The 20,176-nt window shown below is 38.8% G+C and overlaps 1 protein-coding gene across 2 annotated transcripts in view; it reads left to right on the forward strand.

The window, feature by feature from the left end:
* LOC115219824 (MMS19 nucleotide excision repair protein homolog) overlaps window positions 1–19,638 on the forward strand; it is a 60,427-nt gene extending 40,789 nt beyond the window's left edge. For both annotated transcript variants that reach the window (XM_029790105.2, XM_036509793.1), the window contains exons 15-26: window positions 629–726; window positions 1,654–1,797; window positions 2,926–3,178; window positions 4,814–4,919; window positions 7,373–7,441; window positions 8,809–8,935; window positions 10,341–10,513; window positions 12,175–12,361; window positions 13,192–13,274; window positions 14,364–14,531; window positions 16,349–16,509; window positions 19,214–19,638. In XM_029790105.2, coding sequence (XP_029645965.1) covers window positions 629–726; window positions 1,654–1,797; window positions 2,926–3,178; window positions 4,814–4,919; window positions 7,373–7,441; window positions 8,809–8,935; window positions 10,341–10,513; window positions 12,175–12,361; window positions 13,192–13,274; window positions 14,364–14,531; window positions 16,349–16,509; window positions 19,214–19,241 — 1,597 coding nt within the window. In that variant the 3' untranslated portion in view covers window positions 19,242–19,638. The remainder of the gene's footprint in view (window positions 1–628; window positions 727–1,653; window positions 1,798–2,925; window positions 3,179–4,813; window positions 4,920–7,372; window positions 7,442–8,808; window positions 8,936–10,340; window positions 10,514–12,174; window positions 12,362–13,191; window positions 13,275–14,363; window positions 14,532–16,348; window positions 16,510–19,213) is intronic.
* Window positions 19,639–20,176: the final 538 nt, after the last annotated feature.

Consider the following 20,176-nt stretch of genomic DNA (forward strand, 5'->3'; position numbering starts at 1 on the left):
TAAAAAGCACCCACTACACTTATGGAGTGGTTGGCGTTAGGAAGGGCATCCAGCTGTAGAAACACTGCTAGATCAGACTGGGCCTGGTGCAGCCTCCTGGCTTCCAAGACCCCAATCGAACCATCTAACCCATGCTAGCATGGAAAGCGGATGTTAAAAAAAAAAATCCTAAAATGAGGAAAAGCAAAGCCAACCTGAGTAGGATTTGAACTCACTACACAAAGGTCATAATTAAATACCACAAGGTATTGTGTTAATGCTCTGACAATTCTGTCAATCAGTTATTAGCTTGATAATGAAGTACTTTGTTATTTTAATAAATTCCTGAAAGTTTTGATCATTCTGAAAATGCCCAAGGACTGCCGCCATAGAAACCATGCCAGAGCAGATGGTGGAGCTTTGTGCTGTCCTCTGCCTAGCCAGCTCCTCTCAAACCATGCAACCCATTCCAGCATGGCAACAGGGATGTTGAATGATGATGATGATGATAAGATCTTTCCCTTTGTAAGAAGTCAATAAGTGTTGCCCTAATGAAAAATCAATTTATTTAATTATTTATTCAAACTGTAAACATTAATGTTCTCTTTTTCTTCTTTATCTTTTTTTCTCCTTCAAATTCTGTTGACAGATCTCAGTGTATTTCTACATTATCTGAAGCATCAGTAAAATACCCAGAAATCATACAACAGAATGTTCTGCCAGCCTTGTTTCAAATCTTAAAGAATGGTTAGTAGTATTCTTTACTTGTAGATTGAGTTTTGTGATTTGATGCTTTTCGGGGGGAAAGAAAGTAGGGTGGGATGAGGTCGTGTGATTGAGTTACAGGAGGAAGGGGCAGTGCCCATATCGTTTTTGCTGGGCTTTCAAGAGAAAGGAAGGAAGGAAGAAACTGGCAAGCCATGTTTGAATGCTGAGGGTCCCCAAGGATTTAGTCTACTACCCAACAATAACAAATTGCTTGACCTGCTAGTATTTACAGTCAAATACCTCTCAAATCATACCCTGCTAAATCATAGGTACAGACATGGCTTTGTGGTTAAGAAACACATTTTGCAATCTCAAGGTTTCGTGTTCAGTCTCAGTACAGTACTTTGGGTGTCTTCTATTATAGCCATGGGCTGACCACCAATGCCTTGTGAGTAAATTTGGTTGCTGGAAACTGTGTGCAAGCTCGTGTATGTGTGTGTGTGTATATATATATATATGGCTGTTGCCAGCCTCCCCTGGCACCTGTGCCGGTGGCACATAAAAAGCACCATCCGTACGTGGTCGATGCCAGTGCCACCTTGACTGGCTTCGGTGCCGGTGGCACGTAAAAAGCACCAACCGATCGTGGCCACAGCCAGCCTACCCAGGCACCTGTGCTGGTGGCATGTAGAAAGCACCCACTACACTCACAGAGTGGTTGGCGTTAGGAAGGGCATCCAGCTGTAGAAACGCTGCCAGATCAGACTGGTGCCTGGTGCAGCCTCCTGGCTTCCCAGACCCTGGTCGAACCGTCCAACCCATGCTAGCATGGAAAGTGGAAGCTAAACGATGATGATATGTAAAGAGATCGGTTGTGGTGCTTTGCTTTTGGTATTTTCTTCATCTCTCAGATTTTTTTTTTTGTTTTCCTTTAGTTATCTACATTTCTGTTAGTTTGATTTTCAGGAACCAGAGACAACATATCGAACCAAAGCCATCAAATAAACATAAACAGTGCCCTAGAAGTATTTTCTTCAATTTGTATGCAACCTTCAGTCACAAAAGCTGTCTTACCAGAAATCTGGATTTGGTTAGAGAATTTAGTTAAAGGTAATGGAATCCACTTTAATACCTTTAATAGTGTAATTTGCATTATTAACCTTTTCGTTACTGTATTTATTTTGAGATGCTCTGTGTTTCTATCAATTACTTTAAATATAACAAAGAATTTAGCAAAATAACTTAGTTATCATTAAGCTAGTGTTAGGAATATAAATTGTGACTAAGATTTGGTGGAAGATTTTAATTCAAAACTTATGATAACAAGACATTTATACTCAGAGCTAGAGCCGGTTTCAGCGGGGTTGGTAACAAAAGGGTTAATCACCTTCACACACAGGTATTTCACAATAGTGCTGACTTTAACCCTTTCATTATCATATCTCTGTTGAAACACGTGGCTTTTGTTTCGGTTAATTTTGAAAATAATGGAGACTTTAGGAAAATGTAAAAAGCTCTATCTGAACGTGATTCATGCCAGGGCCACCTGACTGGCTCCTGTGCCAGTGGCACATAAAAAGCACTATCCAAACGTGATCGATGCCAGGCCCCGCCTGACTGGCTCCTGTACCGGTGGCACGTAAAAAGGACTATCTGAACATGATCAATGCCAGGGCCACGTGACTGGCTCCTGTGCCAGTGGCATGTAAAAAGCACCCACTACACTCTTGGAGTGGTTGGCATTAGGAAGGGCATCCAGATGCAGAAACATTGCCAGATCAGATTGGAGCCTGGTGCAGCTGCACTCTCCAGACCTCAGTCAAACCATCCAACCCATGCCAGCATGGAAAACGGATGTTGAACAATGATGATGATGATGAACTTTGTCGTAATTAAGCTGGTGTTTGGAACATAATGTGAACTTTTAATGGGAGGTTTTAATTAAGATCACTATAAAACAAAGAATTTGTCTAATAGAACCATAGGCAGTTTCAGGGTGGGTCGGTAGCAGAAAGGTTAATTATCTGATAATGAGGCATAGTTGATTTATGTTTCTTTTGATTTTCTGTGACTCTTGACTGGGTGAATTGGTGATGCTTATCTCCCAAGATGCTTGGTTAGAGAGTAGAGACATAGAACATTGAAAGAAACTAAGGGGCAAGGAGTGGGGTTTTTGCTGCCCTTTTTTTGCAGGCTTTGTTGAAATACCATCTAAAGTAATCTCTGTTGTGTTTGTAGGCGATCCCAATAGAACGTCTGATGTCAGTAAATTATTTCACGAAGGAATGGAATCGTTACTCAAAATTACAATCATCAACTGCTCTGACCACCCGTTCATGTGTCCGGAGTATTTTTTTTCATGGTTGCTGCCTCGATTGTTAAAGTTAAACATTTGTCATCTTGTCGAAAGCGAAGTCTCGTCCACCACAAACTCAATCACAGACTGCACAAGCTCCATCTTGAGGGAAATTTCAACAAGGCTTGACAAAAGGTAAAAGTTTTATTTTCCATTTTTATAAAAATTTCTCAGAAAGTCTGACCTTTGCCGCCAGCAGTTGTGTTCCTCGGCATATGTCATACACGTACCCCCCCTTTGGTTATAATGTTGACATTTTAATGGATATCATTATGATGCCATCAGGAAAAAATATTGGTGAAACACGTTTTTATTCATGAAAATTATAGAAATTAAAATTTTTTTTTATTTAATTGTCATCTTTATTATCGCCGCTGCTGCTGCTGCTATTACTACTACTACTACTACTACTACTACAATCACTATTTTCCATCTGTTCTTTCATGGGTTGGACAGGTTGTTTTATTGTCTGAATCAGAACTAATTTGGAGTTACTGCTTTTCTAAATTGGTTGGCCACCACAAGATCCAGTCTTTGTTGTGATGTGGTGGCTTGCATGTCTTACTGACCCTGAAAGCTTTGCCAGCAGAGCATGGGGCCCTCCCATGCTAGACACATCAAAGGTAAAAGGCCAAGCTAATGTGGACCACTTCTTCCTAGAGGTAAAAATGGGTTTGTGTAGGGTGGAATCCCTGCCCTTGAGAAAAGCCAAGTTATAGAAGCATCAATAGCAATGCGAAATCAGCAAGATCTGGGAGAGAAAGACCTCCCTTCAGGGAAGCATATGATGCAGTGTAGCAAAATCTGAAAGGAAGCTGCATGGGACATTAGGGGTTCAACTGGAGAGAAGCAGAAAAGACTGTCCAGAGTTGAAAGCAATAGAGAAAAGTTATCAATGGCTTCTGCACCTTGGGAAGTGAAGGGCTTAAGTAAAGTAAGTAGACAAGTTGGGGATCAGCTCTCATTGGTATATTACAATTTTGTATGGTTTCTATAGCTGGGTGCCTCTCTTATTGTTAACCACTTTACAGAAATTTCTGGCTGTATTTTAATATGCCATCAGCACTAGAGAGGTCTTGTCTCCTATAGAATTTTTTAAAAGTCCTCTCAGCTCTATATTTTCTTCATTTGTCTGTTCACTGGCCCCAGAGAAATTGTCTTGCTTTAACAAGACTAAGAAGTGTTCCCTATACTTCCCTGAAAGTGATTGATGCCAGGGTCACCTGACTGGCTCCTGTGCCATTGGACCCTTGTCTGCATGGGTACATTAGCCACAAAATGTAGAAGAAGGGTTCATGATAAATATTTGTTCTATGAAATCTGGAGGGATTAAGGTACAGTTGAACCCTTTAAGGATTTGTATCCTGAACATAAAGGGATAAAGATTAATAATATCACAAGTAAGTCCAGATGGGGCTGTGGTCAAGAAGCTTGCTTCCCAATCTTGTAGTCTTGAGTTCAAGTTCCACTGTGCAACACTCGAATCATTTCATGGTTGTAAATGAGCATCAGTGTCATACAAGCAGGGTTGTTCATTTCCAGTCTTCTATGAAAAGCATGTCCAGACATAAGGAAATATTACATTGCTTGGAAACAAGAGAGGGTTGTCATCTGGCTGTAGAAGAATCTGCCATAACAAATTCTGTTTGATCCCTGCAAGTATGGAAAAATTCATGTTAGATGGTCATAAATGATGTATTTAAACCAATGTTTTAACCAGTTCTGCTTATTCAACTATTTTAAATTGTTTACGGTGTGTTTTTCTTATAGGAAAGGAGAAGAATTATCAGAACAAATGATACGGCTTTTCCTTCATGAAGACCTTAGTGTATTTGACATTTCTGCTTCTTTGAACATGAAATTTTGTCCATTAAAGGTATAGTAAACCTTTTGTTGTTGTTTAAACCTAAGATTAGCATAATCAGGCTGACCTATGACCTGAGGCTCTTGATCTATTAGTGTTTAACCCTTTCGTGACCAACCCGGCTGAAACCGGCTCTGGCTCTGAGTCTTGTTTTCATAAGTTTTGAATTAAAATCTCCCACCAAACCTGAGTCACAATTTATGTTCCTAACACTAAATTAATGATAACTAAGTTATTTTACTAAATTCTTTGTTATATTTAAAATTAATTGAAAGAAACACAGAGCATCTCAAAATACAGTAGCGAAAGGGTTAAGGCAAAAGGGTGTGATTTGATGAAGATATGGCTGTTATTTCTGCTGGGTTGAGTGCTTGCATTGAGACTTCCCATTGTTTTTGTTGCTTATATTGTAAGATGGAAAGTAAAGGGTTAAATACATTTACATTAATGTTGATAAATGTTCATAGTGCAACATGATGGCAAGTTTAGTAAAACTGTTCGAATAAGTACACTGTTGACACTGTAAGTACATGGCCAACAGTGTACTTACACTGTCAGCAATGTGAATACATTCAGTAGTGTAAGGACACTTCAACAGTGTAAGTACACTGGCAGCAGTGTAAGTGTACTGCCAGTATTGTAAGTACACTGTCAGCACTGCCAGCAACTTAAGTACATTGTCAACAATGTATGTACACTGCCAGCAGTGTAATTACACTGTCAGCAGAAAAAGTACATTGAGAATAGTGTAACTACACTGCCAACAATGTGAGTACACTGTTAGTAGCATAGGTACATAGCTAGCTGTGTAAGTACACTGTCAACCATGCAAGTACTTTGCCAAAGTGCTTTGCTGCCAACAACTAAGTTTTGATATTTGTAAAAATGATCAAATGTTTACAGAAAAGCAGAATATTCTGTTCAGAATATGGAGCAGTGGAAAGTGGTAATTATGTTAACGAGTGTCTTATAAATTGTAATTTTCTCTTTCTTCTTTTTTTAACTTTGCCGATTCTCAATTCTGCTAGAATGAGTTTCTGTTGATTCTGTTTGCACTTGCTTATTTAATCCATATTCTAGTTTCCATCCATCCATCCATTTTCACAGCCCACAATCCCAAGGAGGGACATGGGGATAGAGTCCTCAGGCACCTCCTCCTCCTCCACAAGGTCCACTCAGAAGCAACCATCATTAAGCTTTCTTGCTTGATTCCCAAATATGACCAACTGAGACTATAGATATTAGCCAACCATCTTGCTTCTGGTCTGTCCTTAGGTCTCCTGCTCAGGTTGGCTCAGCTTGAAGAATTAGTCTTGCAGTCCTCTCCTGTAGCATTCTACCCCCATGTCTGTACTATCAGAGATATAGCCTCTCCAGTTATGTTTATCCTATTTCTAATGTGAGGACTGCTTCCTTAGAATCAAGGATTTAAAATGTCTGGTCTCCCTATGGATTTGTTGAGGTATGTTTGTCCCATATTGGCACATCAAGCAAAGTGATTCACATTGGAGTAGCCATGTGTCTCCTCTAGAACAAGACTTTCTACTTTAATCTCCCAACTAGTACAAAGCTACACCCTCTCAATACTAATCCCATTCCCTGTTGAGGGATCTTTGTCTTGCAAGTTGTTTGGTGACCCTGTTGGTGCTGGTGCCACTATAAAGCACTCAATATACTCTGTAAAGTGCTTGGTGTTAGGAAGGGCATCTTGCTGTAAAAACCATGCGAAAGCAGACCGTCGAGCTTGGCGCAGTCCTAGACTTACCAGCACCTGCCAAACTGTCCAACCCATGCCAGCATGTAAAACAGATGTTAAATGACGATGCGGGATCGTATTTCTGGGCTGGCTCATCCATGTAACACACAAGGGTTAGTCAGTTTAGTTACCTACATCATGCCTGGTAATTAAACATTGGGAACTGACTGATAATATTTGCAATTAATTCATTTAGATGCTTTGTATTAAAATAAAATTTAAAAGTAGAATATCAGGAATTAAAAATTGCAAAAGTAGTGTTGGTTTGTCTTTAGACAGCCTTGATAAAGCAGACCTGTGAGTAAAGATAGTCCAGTCATGCCCATCCTTTCTGTTTGAATATCTAGGACTGCATTGTCCAATGTGTCATTCATGTTTTGTAAAACACTCAAGTGTAGTTTTGTGGGAATTTAGTTACTATTTCTAGCTGGTCAGGTGACATTTTGCTCCTTAATTGACTTGTAAATTGGTTAGTAGAACTTATCAGGTGTTTTACTATCTCTCTTTTTTTTTTGTTACTATATTTATCCTGAAATAGATTGATGTTCCATTTAATTTAGAAAATAATGAAGAATTTAATGAAATGGCAGTCATTAATATTATTAGGCTGATGTTTGAGACATAAAATCGACATTTTGTTTCTAGATTACAGAAACTCATCTTATTTCTATTTTCGAACTTTATTGATTATATTTTTCATGTGTTTCAGCCAACGTCTGTCAAACAAACACGACTGATAGGATTTTTAATGGCTGTCATATGCAGTCTTCTTCCTGAGGTAAGTGGCATCTAGTTTTTTTTTTTTACACTCTATCAAACCATTTTTCTTTTATTGTAGTGGAATTTTTACTCACCCCTCTAATGAAGTTTGGCAATAGAAGCGGCAGTATTTTTATTGTTTTAATTTTAAAAAATAGTTGTTTAGTCACTTACCAACTTTTATTTAGTAAAATTCTATTTCTTCAGAGTTTTTGTTTCAGACATTCTTTAATGATAAAACAAACGATTGTAATATTTACAGGTGTAGACATGGCCATGTGGTGAAGAGGTTTGCTTCCCAGCCAAATGGTTTTGTGTTCAGTCCCACCGCATGGTGGCACATTGAGCAAGTGTCTTCTACTCCAGCCCTCGCCTGACCAAAACCTTGTGGCTGAATTTGGCCAGGTTTCTTTTCATGGAAGACCAGAAAGAAAAGGCAGTGTTTGTGTGACTGACACTCACTGATACCTGTTGCGTGATGTGCCTGGCTCTCCATCAGTTGGTTGCGACAATGAGGGTTCCAGTTGATCTGATCAGCAGGATCAACCTGCTCATGAAAATTAATTAATTCTACGGTGCCTTGCAAGTGGAATTGGTTGATTGAGAGTTTGTGGGAGCTTGGCATGTGTGTACGTGTATATCTTTTTGCAATGTATATTGGTGAGAGACATTGATATTAGTGTGGAAGCTGATTAACTTCAGACAAAATCCCATGTGATATTTACTTCACCCAGGTTGCACAGACAATCCCATGTCAGGCTCACCATTGTCAATGCAGTGTATACATATGACGGGGCTCTTGTTTACAGCTATCATGTGAAACCCAGCCAAGGAGACCCAAGCATTTCCACATGCACATCTATACATAGGGAGGAATTTCAGTTTCTGCCTATCAAGTCCATTCATGAAGCTTTGCTCAGCTTGAGGCTGGACAAGAAGAAACCTACTCAGTGTGCTGTGCACTGGGGGTTGAACCATGTGGCTGGCATTTAAACCTTTCATTACTGTATTTATTTTGAGATGTTCAGTGTTTCTTTCAATTACTTTAAATATAACAAAGAATTTAGTAAAATAACTTAGTTATCATTAATCTAGTGTTAGGAACATAAATTGTGACTTAGGTTTGGTCGAAGATTTTAATTCAAAACTTATGAAAACAAAACATTTGTACTCAGAGCCAGAGCCGGTTTCAGCCAGGTTGGTAATGAAAGGGTTAAGTGAAAAATTTGAAGTCACTGTTACAATATGTGAGTGTGTGTGTGTGTGAGAGAGAGTGTGTGTGTGCGTGCAAATGGAAAGGGTCTTGCTGTTTTTTGTTTGTTTGTTTGTTTTAAAGCCATCCCAAACTGTATCTGATGTGACTAATTTGATTTGTTTCCTTTTCAGGTTTCCATTGATGACTTGGAACATTTGCTCGAGCAGCTTGCTGACCTTGCATTACAAAGCAAAGATCAAATAACACGAACAGCAGCGGCCAAGTGTTTTGCCGGCCTTATCAACAAACACGGACAGGGTAAATGTTTCCCCTCATGTAATATGATGGAACTTCAGAAACTGGAAACACAATCATATGCTATATCTTCCCCCACCATCTCTACCTTCTGTAACTCCTTCCCAGCTGCTCCTTATATAATGTTGGGTTGCCATGCATCTCCTCTGTAGCAAGACACTTGTGTTTGTCCCCTTATCATGCTTTAGCCTCTCACCACCCAGCCTAATGCCTATCATCATCCTCATCGTTTAACGTCCATTTTCCATGCTAGCATGGGTTGGACGATTTTGACTGCACCAGGCTCCAGTCTTGATCTGGCAGAGTTTCTACAGCTGGATGCCCTTCCTAATGCCAACCACTCCAAGAGTGCTGTGGGTGCTTTTTGCGTGCCACCGGCACGGGGGCCAGTCAGGCGGTACTGGCAATGACCTCGCTCGAATCTTCTTGCACTTTGTTGAGAGAGCTGTTTTCCTTTTTCTGTCTTGAAAGTTATTTGGTGACCTTACCAGTGCTGGCACCATGTAAAAAGAAAAATACCCAGGACATTCTGTAAAACGGTTGGCATTAGCATCCACCCATAGAAACCACCTCAAAGCTGACACTGGAGCTTGATGCAGCTCACTGGATCCTGCCAAACTGTCCAACCCATGCCAGCATGGAAAAGAGACGTTAAATAATGATGATGATTAGTAAGATAACAATAAGGTATTAGGTGAATGAATCTAGTGAAAGAAACCCTCAGATTAGCCAATAATGTTGATGTCTTATAGTGTTTGTCTTTTTCTAACCTATTTCAACCTAACTCTGAAGTATTTTATAGTTCGTAACACACTCCATCTGTAGAGGGTTTTTTTCCAGACAAAAAATTGCAGCTTCTGGCATTTCAACTACGCACATTCATTAAAGATGTTATATTGATAGGATTTGTACTACAAAGCTGCTTCCATTGCAGAATTCATATTTTTTCCCTACCTTTTTCCTCTCTCTCTTTTTCACCACCATCATCATCGGTATTGGTGTGGGCTGTGAGTGTCTCACTACATTGCACCACCAGCTGTGACCCTTTGTCTTGAAACCCCAACACCACCACTACCACACTCACTTGTGGCTATCATTGGTGCACGTTCACACACATACACACACACAGATGCACGCACGCACTGGCTAACTCTGTTGTGTGTGTCTTTGAGTTTCCGTCTATTGAATTCACTCATAAGGCTTTGATTGACCCGGGGCTAGAGGAGAAAACACCGGTCGTGTGATTGGGCAGCAAACCTCTTGACACACACACCTATTCCTTCGCCTAAAATCACAAATAAAAATAGAGTTCCTTCAGCTGAGTTTCCAGTCCTTTGTTATGTTTCCACCTGCAAAAAAAAAAGAGTTTAAATGCTGAAAAATATGTTTCTTTTTCCTTCTGTTCCAGCTTCTCCTGGCAAAGAATGTTTAGATCATTTACAAGAGCAACTTAAAGATAAATTAATGAATAAGAATAACTCTTCAGGTGATCTTCGAGCGAAAGCTTTACATTTGTGGCTCTGGATTACCAAAGCTCTCCTTATCTCTGCTCATTCTGAAGCTAACAACTTTGTTGGACTGGTAAGCTTATGTTTTATTTCTTTAACTGTCACATTCATTTTTTTACAGCATCCATCCTAAATGATGGTTATGTTACTATACATATTTATGACTCAAGAAATCTCTAGTGAGACTTTTTATTGATGTACCTGAAGAGACCCAGAGTGGGTCGAAACGTGTTGTATGCAATAAAGTCTATTACACATTCCATCTCCTATTTTATTAATACCGTTACCCCAACTGCCACTATGAAGTTCCTGCACTAAATCTATGGATAACAACAGGGAATTGAAACTGTGTGGATGTTTTACTCATCATCTATTCATACATATTGTACAATACCTCCATTATATATATATATATATTTCGTTTTGGGATTTGGTTTGCCAGATTCTTTGTATTAGTGCATGTGTTGAAGCATATCCTGTTGTGTCTAGGGAGAGTAATTTTCTTTTTGTGCCTTATAATGTAACACACTCACCGGTAAAATTTCCACTTTTTTCTTATTTATATTTTCCTAAACTTTTCATTGAGCACACTGGAGAAACGTCATCAATAGAGTCACCAATGGCCTTTGCTCTCTCTCTCACTCTTTCTCTTAATACATATCCAAATTGTCATTTTAATCTGAAATACAAACATCACTACTTAGTACTATTTTATTAACGGTGAACCACTGAATAGCACAACAACCATTGAATGATGACAGGAATATCACAAGAAGGATTTGAGTCAGTTTGCAGCGCCTGCTTTCAAGTCTCTGTTGCTGAAGAGGAGATAACCACTCTGAAAAGCAGGCATCCAATAATCTGTTGGGTGCTGTGAACTGACTTGGTGTTTTTACACCTGTCTGTCTTCAGTAAGAAATTTTCTCCATCACAAAATCCAGTGACTGGCTTTCTTACAGGTTCAAGTATGTAACGAGCATATCTGAACTTTTGACATGTTTGTATTTCAGATTAAAATGACAATTTGGGTATGTATAAAGAGAAAGAGTGAGAGAAGGAGCATAGGCCATTGGTGACTCTATTGATGATGTTTCTCCATTGTACTCAACTGTAGACTGTCTTTACTCTTCCTCTGCTTCAGTATCTTCATCATTATCATCATCATCATTTATCTTACCAGGTATTTATTAGGGCGTCCTCTCTTCAGTCTCCCTGTCAGTTCCTGGTCAAGGCCTGATGTGTAATCCAGGATGTTGGTATCCTTAATGTATGGCCAATCCATTCCCACTTACATTCCAGTATTTGCTCTTCCACTAGCACCTTGCCCCTCCCCTCCTGCCTGCCACAGCTGTTTGCAATTGAGGCATACAAACTGCTGCAGCAAGGGCTGGACCTTGTGGTTGAAATTATGTCAGAGCTATTAATCAGACACACCAACATCTCCACCTCTTTTCAGTATCAACTTTGGTTTCCTTTTGCCATTGTCCCCTTCTGTGAGCAGCACTCAGCATCGTATTCAGTGGCATAAAACATACTCCCCAGTTCCAGCGTATTCAGGAAATAGTGTGTCAAAGACAAAATTAACTTATGGGAGGTTCAACTTTGCATAGAAGACTGAGGGTGATCTTTTCTTTTTAGTTTTTGTTTTTTAACATTTTTGAATACCAGTACTTCTTGTATAGCATCAAATCTGGTCTGTTTCCTGATCTGTTCCTATTTTACTTCTAACTTTAGGTATTTAATCTATTGAGTGATGAAGAGCTGGGAGAAGCGGCAGCAGAAGGAATGTTTCTCATTCTCTCTGAATATAAAGATGTTTTAAGCCAACCCCAACATGCAAAGATCCGTATTATGTACAAGCAGAGGCTTTTTATTGAAAATGTACAGCATCTGTCAAAATCATTCCATGAAGTAAAATCCGGTAAGTATCTCTATTCCTCTGCAAGGATTTTCCAAATAATTAGGGCTTCTTTGGCGACAAAGCTTAGTTCCATAAATTCTTCAGCCTCTTTGGCTCATTGCTGGAACCTCACTCTTCAGGCGGGGATCCATTATCATTGATTTAATGTCTGCAAAAACATATTTGGCCATGAGGAAATATTAACCTTGTTTGGAAACGATCGTTACCAGCTTCGCCTTACTGGCACTTGTGCCCCGTGCTTGTAGGGTGCAAAGAGCACCATCTTAGTGTGATCGTTGCCAGAGCGGCTAACTGGCTTCTGTGCCGGTGGCATGTAGGAGGCACCATTTGTGCGGAATCGTTACCAGCATTGCCTTACTGGCACCTGTGCCGTTGGCATGTGTAAAAAGTTTGAGTGAGGTCGTTGCCAGTACCGCCTGACTGGCCCTCGTGCCGGTGGCATGTAAAAGCACCCACTACACTCTCGGAGTGGTTGGCGTTAGGAAGGGCATCCAACTGCAGAAACTCTGCCAGATCAAGACTGGAGCCCGGTGCAGCCATCTGGTTTGCCAGCCCACAGTCAAACCGTCCAACCCATGCTAGCATGGAAAGCAGACGTTAAACGATGATGATGGAAACATGTAAAAGTTGGCTACAAGAATGGCATCTGGCCATAGAAAATCTTCCTCAATGATTTTCACCTGACTCATGCCAGCTTAGAAAAGTAAACGATAATGATGATGATTAGGACTAAAAACATAATGTCTGGTATTTAGCAACAAAGGATTGTAACTTATGTGAACTGACAAAGTCACTAAATGTATTTTTTATACTCTTTTTCCATATTTCAGAGTTAAAGAAGAATTACCTGATAGCCGTGTCACATTTATTAACGTTTCTGCCACATCAAGTTCTTGTCTCAAAACTCCCACCTGTAAGTATTACATTTCATTCAGGGTGGGTGTGCACAACACAATCTGCTAGAAATAACAGCCAAATCACATCCTATCATTATAAATAAGGAAAGGACACATGAGAATGTTTTCTATATACCTCTAAAATCTCTGGATGGTTGTGACGGTTGACTCAGGGCTAAACAACACCTGAGAAATTTCATCTGTACAATTGCTCAATATTGAATAAATTCGTTAAGTAGCTGTTAATTAGTGCTCAGATCTATCTTATGAGAGCAATATAGCTTTTGATGTCTTTGTGTGGCAGCTTGGGCCAACAAAAACCTTGCAAGCCAATTTGGTAGATGGAAACTGAAAGAATCCCATCATGTATGTGTGTGTAACACACATACACACACACACACATACTTGATGTTCCCCTGTCCCCTTGTTTTGTGGCCATGGAGGAAATATTACTTAACATGGAACTAGGTGAAGGTTGGGTGACAGGAAGAGCTTCTGGCTGTAGAAAATCTGCTCCAGTGAATTCTGTCCAACCCATGCTAGCATGGATAAGTGGATGTTGATGATGATGAAGCTTGTATAGCCTCTGCTTGGCCCTGAGCTCATCTGGTAACCAACGACATTCAAACCATGAGTATGCATTTGTCTTCTTCTCACCCATGACCTCTCTTCACCTGACACAAAGCTACCAGACTTTACAAGAAATGAAATAAATACCGGGGTCAGTTCGTTTGACTGAAACCCTTCAAAGCAGTGCCCCAGCATGGCCGCAGTCCAATCGTCATCATTGTTTAACGTCCGCTTTCCATGCTAGCATGGGTTGGACCAATGACGTAAACAAGTAAAAGATAAAAGATAAAAAGTAGCAAATACAGGTAATGCAGTCAAGATTTACCTGTGAAAGAGGCATTGGTGGACCTATTAATAAACTTGTAGTATATCATCTTGTGGCAGCTTCCAAGTTTTGCTCTAATTGAAACAAAGGTGTGATCCGTGTGTCAGTTGCTCGTATTGTAAACATTTAAATGTTTTCCGACCTCAATCAATAATATTTGATTCTTGTCTTTTAATGTTGTTACTTTTCTCTCTCTTTTTTCTCCTGCCAGTTGGTACCAATGTTGGTGTTAGCTCTGATGTTTGACGATAACAAACTCCAAATGTCCACAATGGCAACTATGAAGACCGTACTGGATGAAAGCCCAAATCTTCTAGCGCAGCATGTTAATCTGGTTGTACCCAAGTTAATCAAACTCTCTGAAACAAATGCTTCAATGGTAACTTGCTTTTTTTTTTTTTTTTTTCAATATTGTGTTAGTTCATCATCATCATCATCAGTAGTAGTAGTAGTAGTATGAGTAAGATAACGATAACAAGCTGACAATCATTTGCCAGTCAGACAAAAGGCTTTGTAGAATTCTGGTTTTTTATTTTCTGATTTCAAATTACTGAGGTCAGCTTTGTCTTTCATCCTTTCAAAATTGGTAAAATGTTGTAGCAGTCAAGTGCTGGGTTTATTATTATTATTATTATTATTATTCCACAGTAGAAGTGTTTAAGGCCACTCTCCCTGGTGAAGACGATTGGCCTGTAAGAACTGTGTGCCAGTGTCACATAAAACACCATACACCCAGAGCCATGCTAATAGTTTTGGAGTAAAATTTAGGATTTCTCGGTTTTTGTGAATTGGTTTTGGTAAAACATTCCTAGGGTCTTACGGTCTACGAGGTGAAAAGTTGATGGTGTGGCCGCCAGCATCTCCAGATCTCAACCCTATCGAAAATCTTTGGTCCATCATTAAACAAGGTGCTTTTGCCGATGGATGCCAATTTATATCGAAAGATGTCTTATGGGTGACCATCAAAGCTGCAGCAGAAGCAGTCCAACCTGCTACTATTAAGCAATTGACAGATTCCATGACTAATAGGGATTTTTGAAGTTATTCGTTGAAATGGCGCTCATGTGGCTAAATAAGTCATTATGTCAATAAATGCTATAATATTATTATGGTTTTCTGTTAATATATACTCAGTGTATGATTAACATGTATCATTACCCTTCATTTTCTGAAAAGAAAAAAATGTGTAGATGGGCTATTTTCATTCAAAAATTATTTGCATGTTTCACCCAAAAAGTGGAGCATCCAGCTGTAGAAACCAAGCCAAAATAGACAACTGGAGCCTGGTGCAACCTTCTGGTTTGCCAGCTTCTGTCAAACTGTGCCAGATGGAAAACAGGTGGTGATGATGATGTTGAACATTCATAGAAAGTGAAATGAAAAACTGTGCTGGTGGCACATAAAAAGCACCATTCGAGTGTGGTTGTTGCCAGTACCACCTGACTGGCCCTTGTGCTGGTGGCACATAAAAAGCACCCACTGCACTCTCGGAGTGGTTGGCGTTAGGAAGAACATCCAGCTGTAGAAACCTTGCCAGATCAGATTAGAGCCTGGTACAGCCTCCTGGCTTACCAGTCCGCAGTCAAACCATCCAACCCATGCCAGCATGGAAAGTGGACGTTAAACGATGAGGATTATGATGAGGTAGCTATTTATCTTATCTGTTTTTTTTTTTATTTCAACCTTAAAAAATAATATGATACTTAAAAACGATAATGAACTTATTGTATACAGTGCTGCACTACAACCCATAAGAAAAAGTAGCTAAGAGTGCCTGAACAGTACATAGGATATGCACACAAAGGGAACAGTAAACGAGTCGTTAAAAAAGGGGTGGGGGTGTCAGGTGTGTTGGTGGTGAATTGAAGGATGTAGTGTCCTGATGGTTAACGACTGCAGCTGATAGTTTATTCCATGCTTCAGCAATTCTGAGCATGAAAAAATATACATTAGCTTTTCTCATTTTATCAGAAATATTTTTTTAAAAAATCACGTGTTATTAAGATCTATTTTTTTTTTTTTATTTATTTATATTCTTCAAAAGTGTACAGTATCAGAAGTTGTCATCTGAGAGTATTTTTCTCCTTTTTTCTTTTTTTTTTTTCTTATTGATTATTAAAATAACCAAACAAATAAATAAAGAGCTGTAACTCTGCAATAATTTTTTAATTTTTTTTATTTTTATGTTTGCTGCAGAAAGTACGCATTGCTTCGCTCGAGTGTTTAGAGAATTTGACACAACTACCGACAACCACTCTACTGCCATACCGAAGAGAAGTAATTCGAGCACTTGGTCCCGTTTTAGACGATAAGAAACGCTTAGTAAGGAAACAAGCTGTCAAAGCGAGAGGAGAATGGTAAAGTTCACCTCAACATTTATATTATTTAATGCTGCTGAAGACTATTTCTTCGCATGCCACTTCCTTTTTGGTTTAGAGGCGGATAAATCCTGCTTTTATGTCTAATCTAACATGTAAACAGAGCAATTAACGAGCATGGTAATTAGATTTTTTTAACATATTTTTATAGGAAGAAAAAAGAAAGAAAAAAAAAACACTAAAAGTCTAAATGATGAAATTATTGTAAAAAGAAACTGATAATTACCTCACCAAGGAAACAAAGAAAAGGGGGGGGGAGGGGAGGGGTGGATTATGTCCCAGAGCAAATGGCATGGTTAGTTGCACCTTGTGAATGTGATTGCAAAGGTGTTGCCATGGAGAGTGGCCAAGATTTAGCAGTTTGGAAGCTAGAAGATTAATTAAGTCAGTTTCACATTAACGATCACAGTTTATCACAGAGGTAAATCGTTATCTTGCAAATGGCATAATTCCTTAAGATTCGAAGCTGGTTGCCTGAACGTGAACATGAAAATGATAATGTCAGAATGCATTCCAACATTTTTCAGTATGTAGCAAAGCTGTGGCTCAGATTTTTAATATGTCGAAACCTTATAAGTGTGGGAAGCAGTTTGGTAGTTCTGTTACTGAAGAATTTATCTGGGGTAAAATTATGGTGACAGAGGTACTTAACAGAAATAGTTTTATGAAGATATCAACCAGAGTTGCTGTAAGTGAATTAGGCTGCCTTGCTACAGAATACCACTTGCTGTTCTTTCTCTGTGGAGAATTAAGATTAAGATTGACAGTGCAGCTGCACTATTAAGCGATGTGATATTTAGCTGTGACGATTGCTGATGTGATTATATATATATATAATTTGTTTAGCCAATCAATTAAACAAAGCCAACGAGTAATTTCTTTAATCTTTTCTCATCCAACCATACTTTATAATCAATCTTCTTTGATCTTCTACTTGTTTCAGTGGCCATGCTGGGGCACCACCATCGTGGGTTTTAGTCAACCAGAGCGAACCCAGTACTTATTCTATCAGTCTCAATTGCCGAATTGCTAAGTGACGTGTATATAACAAACCAACACCGGGTGTCAAGCAGTGATGAGGAGTTTGGGGTGGACACAGACAAACACATGCAGTTTCCATCTACCACATCTCTCTTGTACGGCATAGGTCAGTCTGGGTCTGTAGTAGAAGATTCTCACTCAAGGTGCTTCCCATTGGGACTGAACCTAACTTGTTGGTGTACCAGAACTGACCTTCTGAACGGTCAAACCACCTATGATCTGACCAAATTACTTCCCATCTATTCCTCTATCATAAATACCTTCCACTGTCTGCACTTGATATATTTTTACCACTGCTGCTCCTGGTCTGTTTGTGTTTGTCTGTACCAGAATTGCAGGCAATATTTTGGTAATTGTAAAGCAGCGAGCTAGCAGAATCGTTAGCATGCCAGGCGAAATGCTAAGTCACCCTGCAGTAACCCGAGGAAAGATAACCTTGAGATGGAATGGCATCCTGACCAGTCACTTAGACGCCATGGTGACTGAATTAAGCTCCAGCCTTAAAACCGACCTAAACCCAATAATTTTCTTTGGTCTGCTTCTGATTCACCTTCTATGAACATTCCAATGGAGCATATTTAATTTCTTCCCCAGCCTTTGCCAACTGCCCCATGTTCAAATGTCCACCTCTCACTCACATGTGGTATTACTCTTTTATACCTGATTCATGCAGCCCTGCTCTATGTGTGAAATGGAAAACACCTTCTGCTGCTGTTTAGCTCTGGAGTAGTTCTGAGTATGATGGGGATGCTGCCAAGTTCCTGGCTTTGGGTAAAAGAAAATACCAGAGGATCGGTTAATTGTGATTTTATTCAACATATTCTCTGTGCTCAGATTCACACACTTATTGCAGTGGTCCTTCAGTTTTTCTAAAAAACTCAGAATGTTGGGCCTCTGTAGCAGCGATTAAAAAAGATTAAATAAATACAAAAAAATGAACAAAAGGAATTTCTAAGAAAGAAATATTTGTAAAACTTGCATTAAGTTAATCATTGAAGAATATAGCTTTTCATCATGTATAAATTATTACGTGTATATAGGTGTATACACAATATATATATATATATATATATATAGCCTGTGTTATTCAGGATTGCCAGTGTATGTAGAGGCTAAAGCAAGTTGCTTTTTGTGGAAGATACATGTATATATATATATATATATATATATATATATATATACATACACACACACACACATCTTATGAGTTTACTCAATGTGTTGGTCAGTCCCACAGCTGTCATACAGCACTCCATTTGATAGTGTCCTCTCAGTGGGATCAAATTCCTAACCACTTGGTTCTGAAGCAAGTTTCTTCACCACACAACCAGTTCTCACATTAGCTCAGTTGTGGGGTCTTGTCTTGCAAGTTACTTGGTGACTTCACTGGTTGCAATGCCACATAAAAAAAAAAAAAAACAAAATCGACCACTCCACTGTGTAAAGTAATTTGTTTCTAGGGACAGCATCCAGTCATAGAGACCATGCCAAAGTATACATTGGTGCTTGGCCGTCCTCCAGCATGCTAGTTCTGGTTGAACCATTGAAGCCCCAGCATGGAAAACATTTAATTATTATGATGATGATTAGCAATATGGCTAGATGTGGATCTTAGAGTAAATTCTCTTTTTTCTCCTTCCAGGTATCTTCTTGGTGCTCCAAGCAGCTGAGAAAGATGAACATTACTTCCTCACTCGTCAGTGTTGAGATAGCATTCCAAAAAATTCTTCCTTAAAAAAAATGGCCATCTGGAACAAAAAGCAGCTGTTCATTTGAAAGGCAATGAATTTTTTAAAAATCAGAAAATAAATTTCTACCCTTCTGCCAAATTTTATGAGAAGCCATTTATTATTATTATTTTGTAAATGCTTTTACGTTTTGTTTCTCTTTGACTGAGGGGTTTTTATTGAAGATTTTCTTTATTTGCCTCGGATTGAAGAACTGTAAAATTGTTGGACTTGCACATTACAAATATTTCTATGATGGACATTTATTTTTGTATTCTACATTGATTTGGAAATCAAAGAATAAAAGAAAAACAAGAAATTGAAGAAAAATCCAAGAATACAAAATTTCTTTTTTGTCCCCTCTCGTTTTAGTATTAATGTAAAATGTGGGTGTGCATAACGTCTCTGTTGATATACCGTTTTATGAATGTTTTTCTGGCAAGAGATTTGATGTAATGGATAAACAGTTGATTTTAAGAATTATATTCCAAATATATTCATACAGATGATGTGTGTGTATGTACGCACGTTCTTTTACTGGTTTTATTTTGCAGAGCTGCCTTCAAGGGTCTAATTGATCATATCAACTCTTAGTAGTTACTTCCGTCTGGTCTGTATTTTGTTGTCCTCTGTTTGTTGAACCTCAAAGTTCCATAACAAAGAAACTCATTTAAATGCTGATGTATTCATATAAGGGGATGGGTTTATGCTTATATAATAATAATAATTATTTGAGGGAATATTCCTAACTTACAGGGAAAAATTCAATTTAGAAATACTAAATCAAATTTCACAATAAAATATATAAAAATTAGAAAAAACACCCTTTATCAATTCAGAATGATAAGTTACACCATCTAGAAAATTACATATAATAG

The sequence above is a fragment of the Octopus sinensis genome, linkage group LG15, assembly GCF_006345805.1.
Source record: "Octopus sinensis linkage group LG15, ASM634580v1, whole genome shotgun sequence".
In the NCBI taxonomy this organism is placed as follows: Eukaryota; Metazoa; Mollusca; class Cephalopoda; order Octopoda; family Octopodidae; genus Octopus; species Octopus sinensis.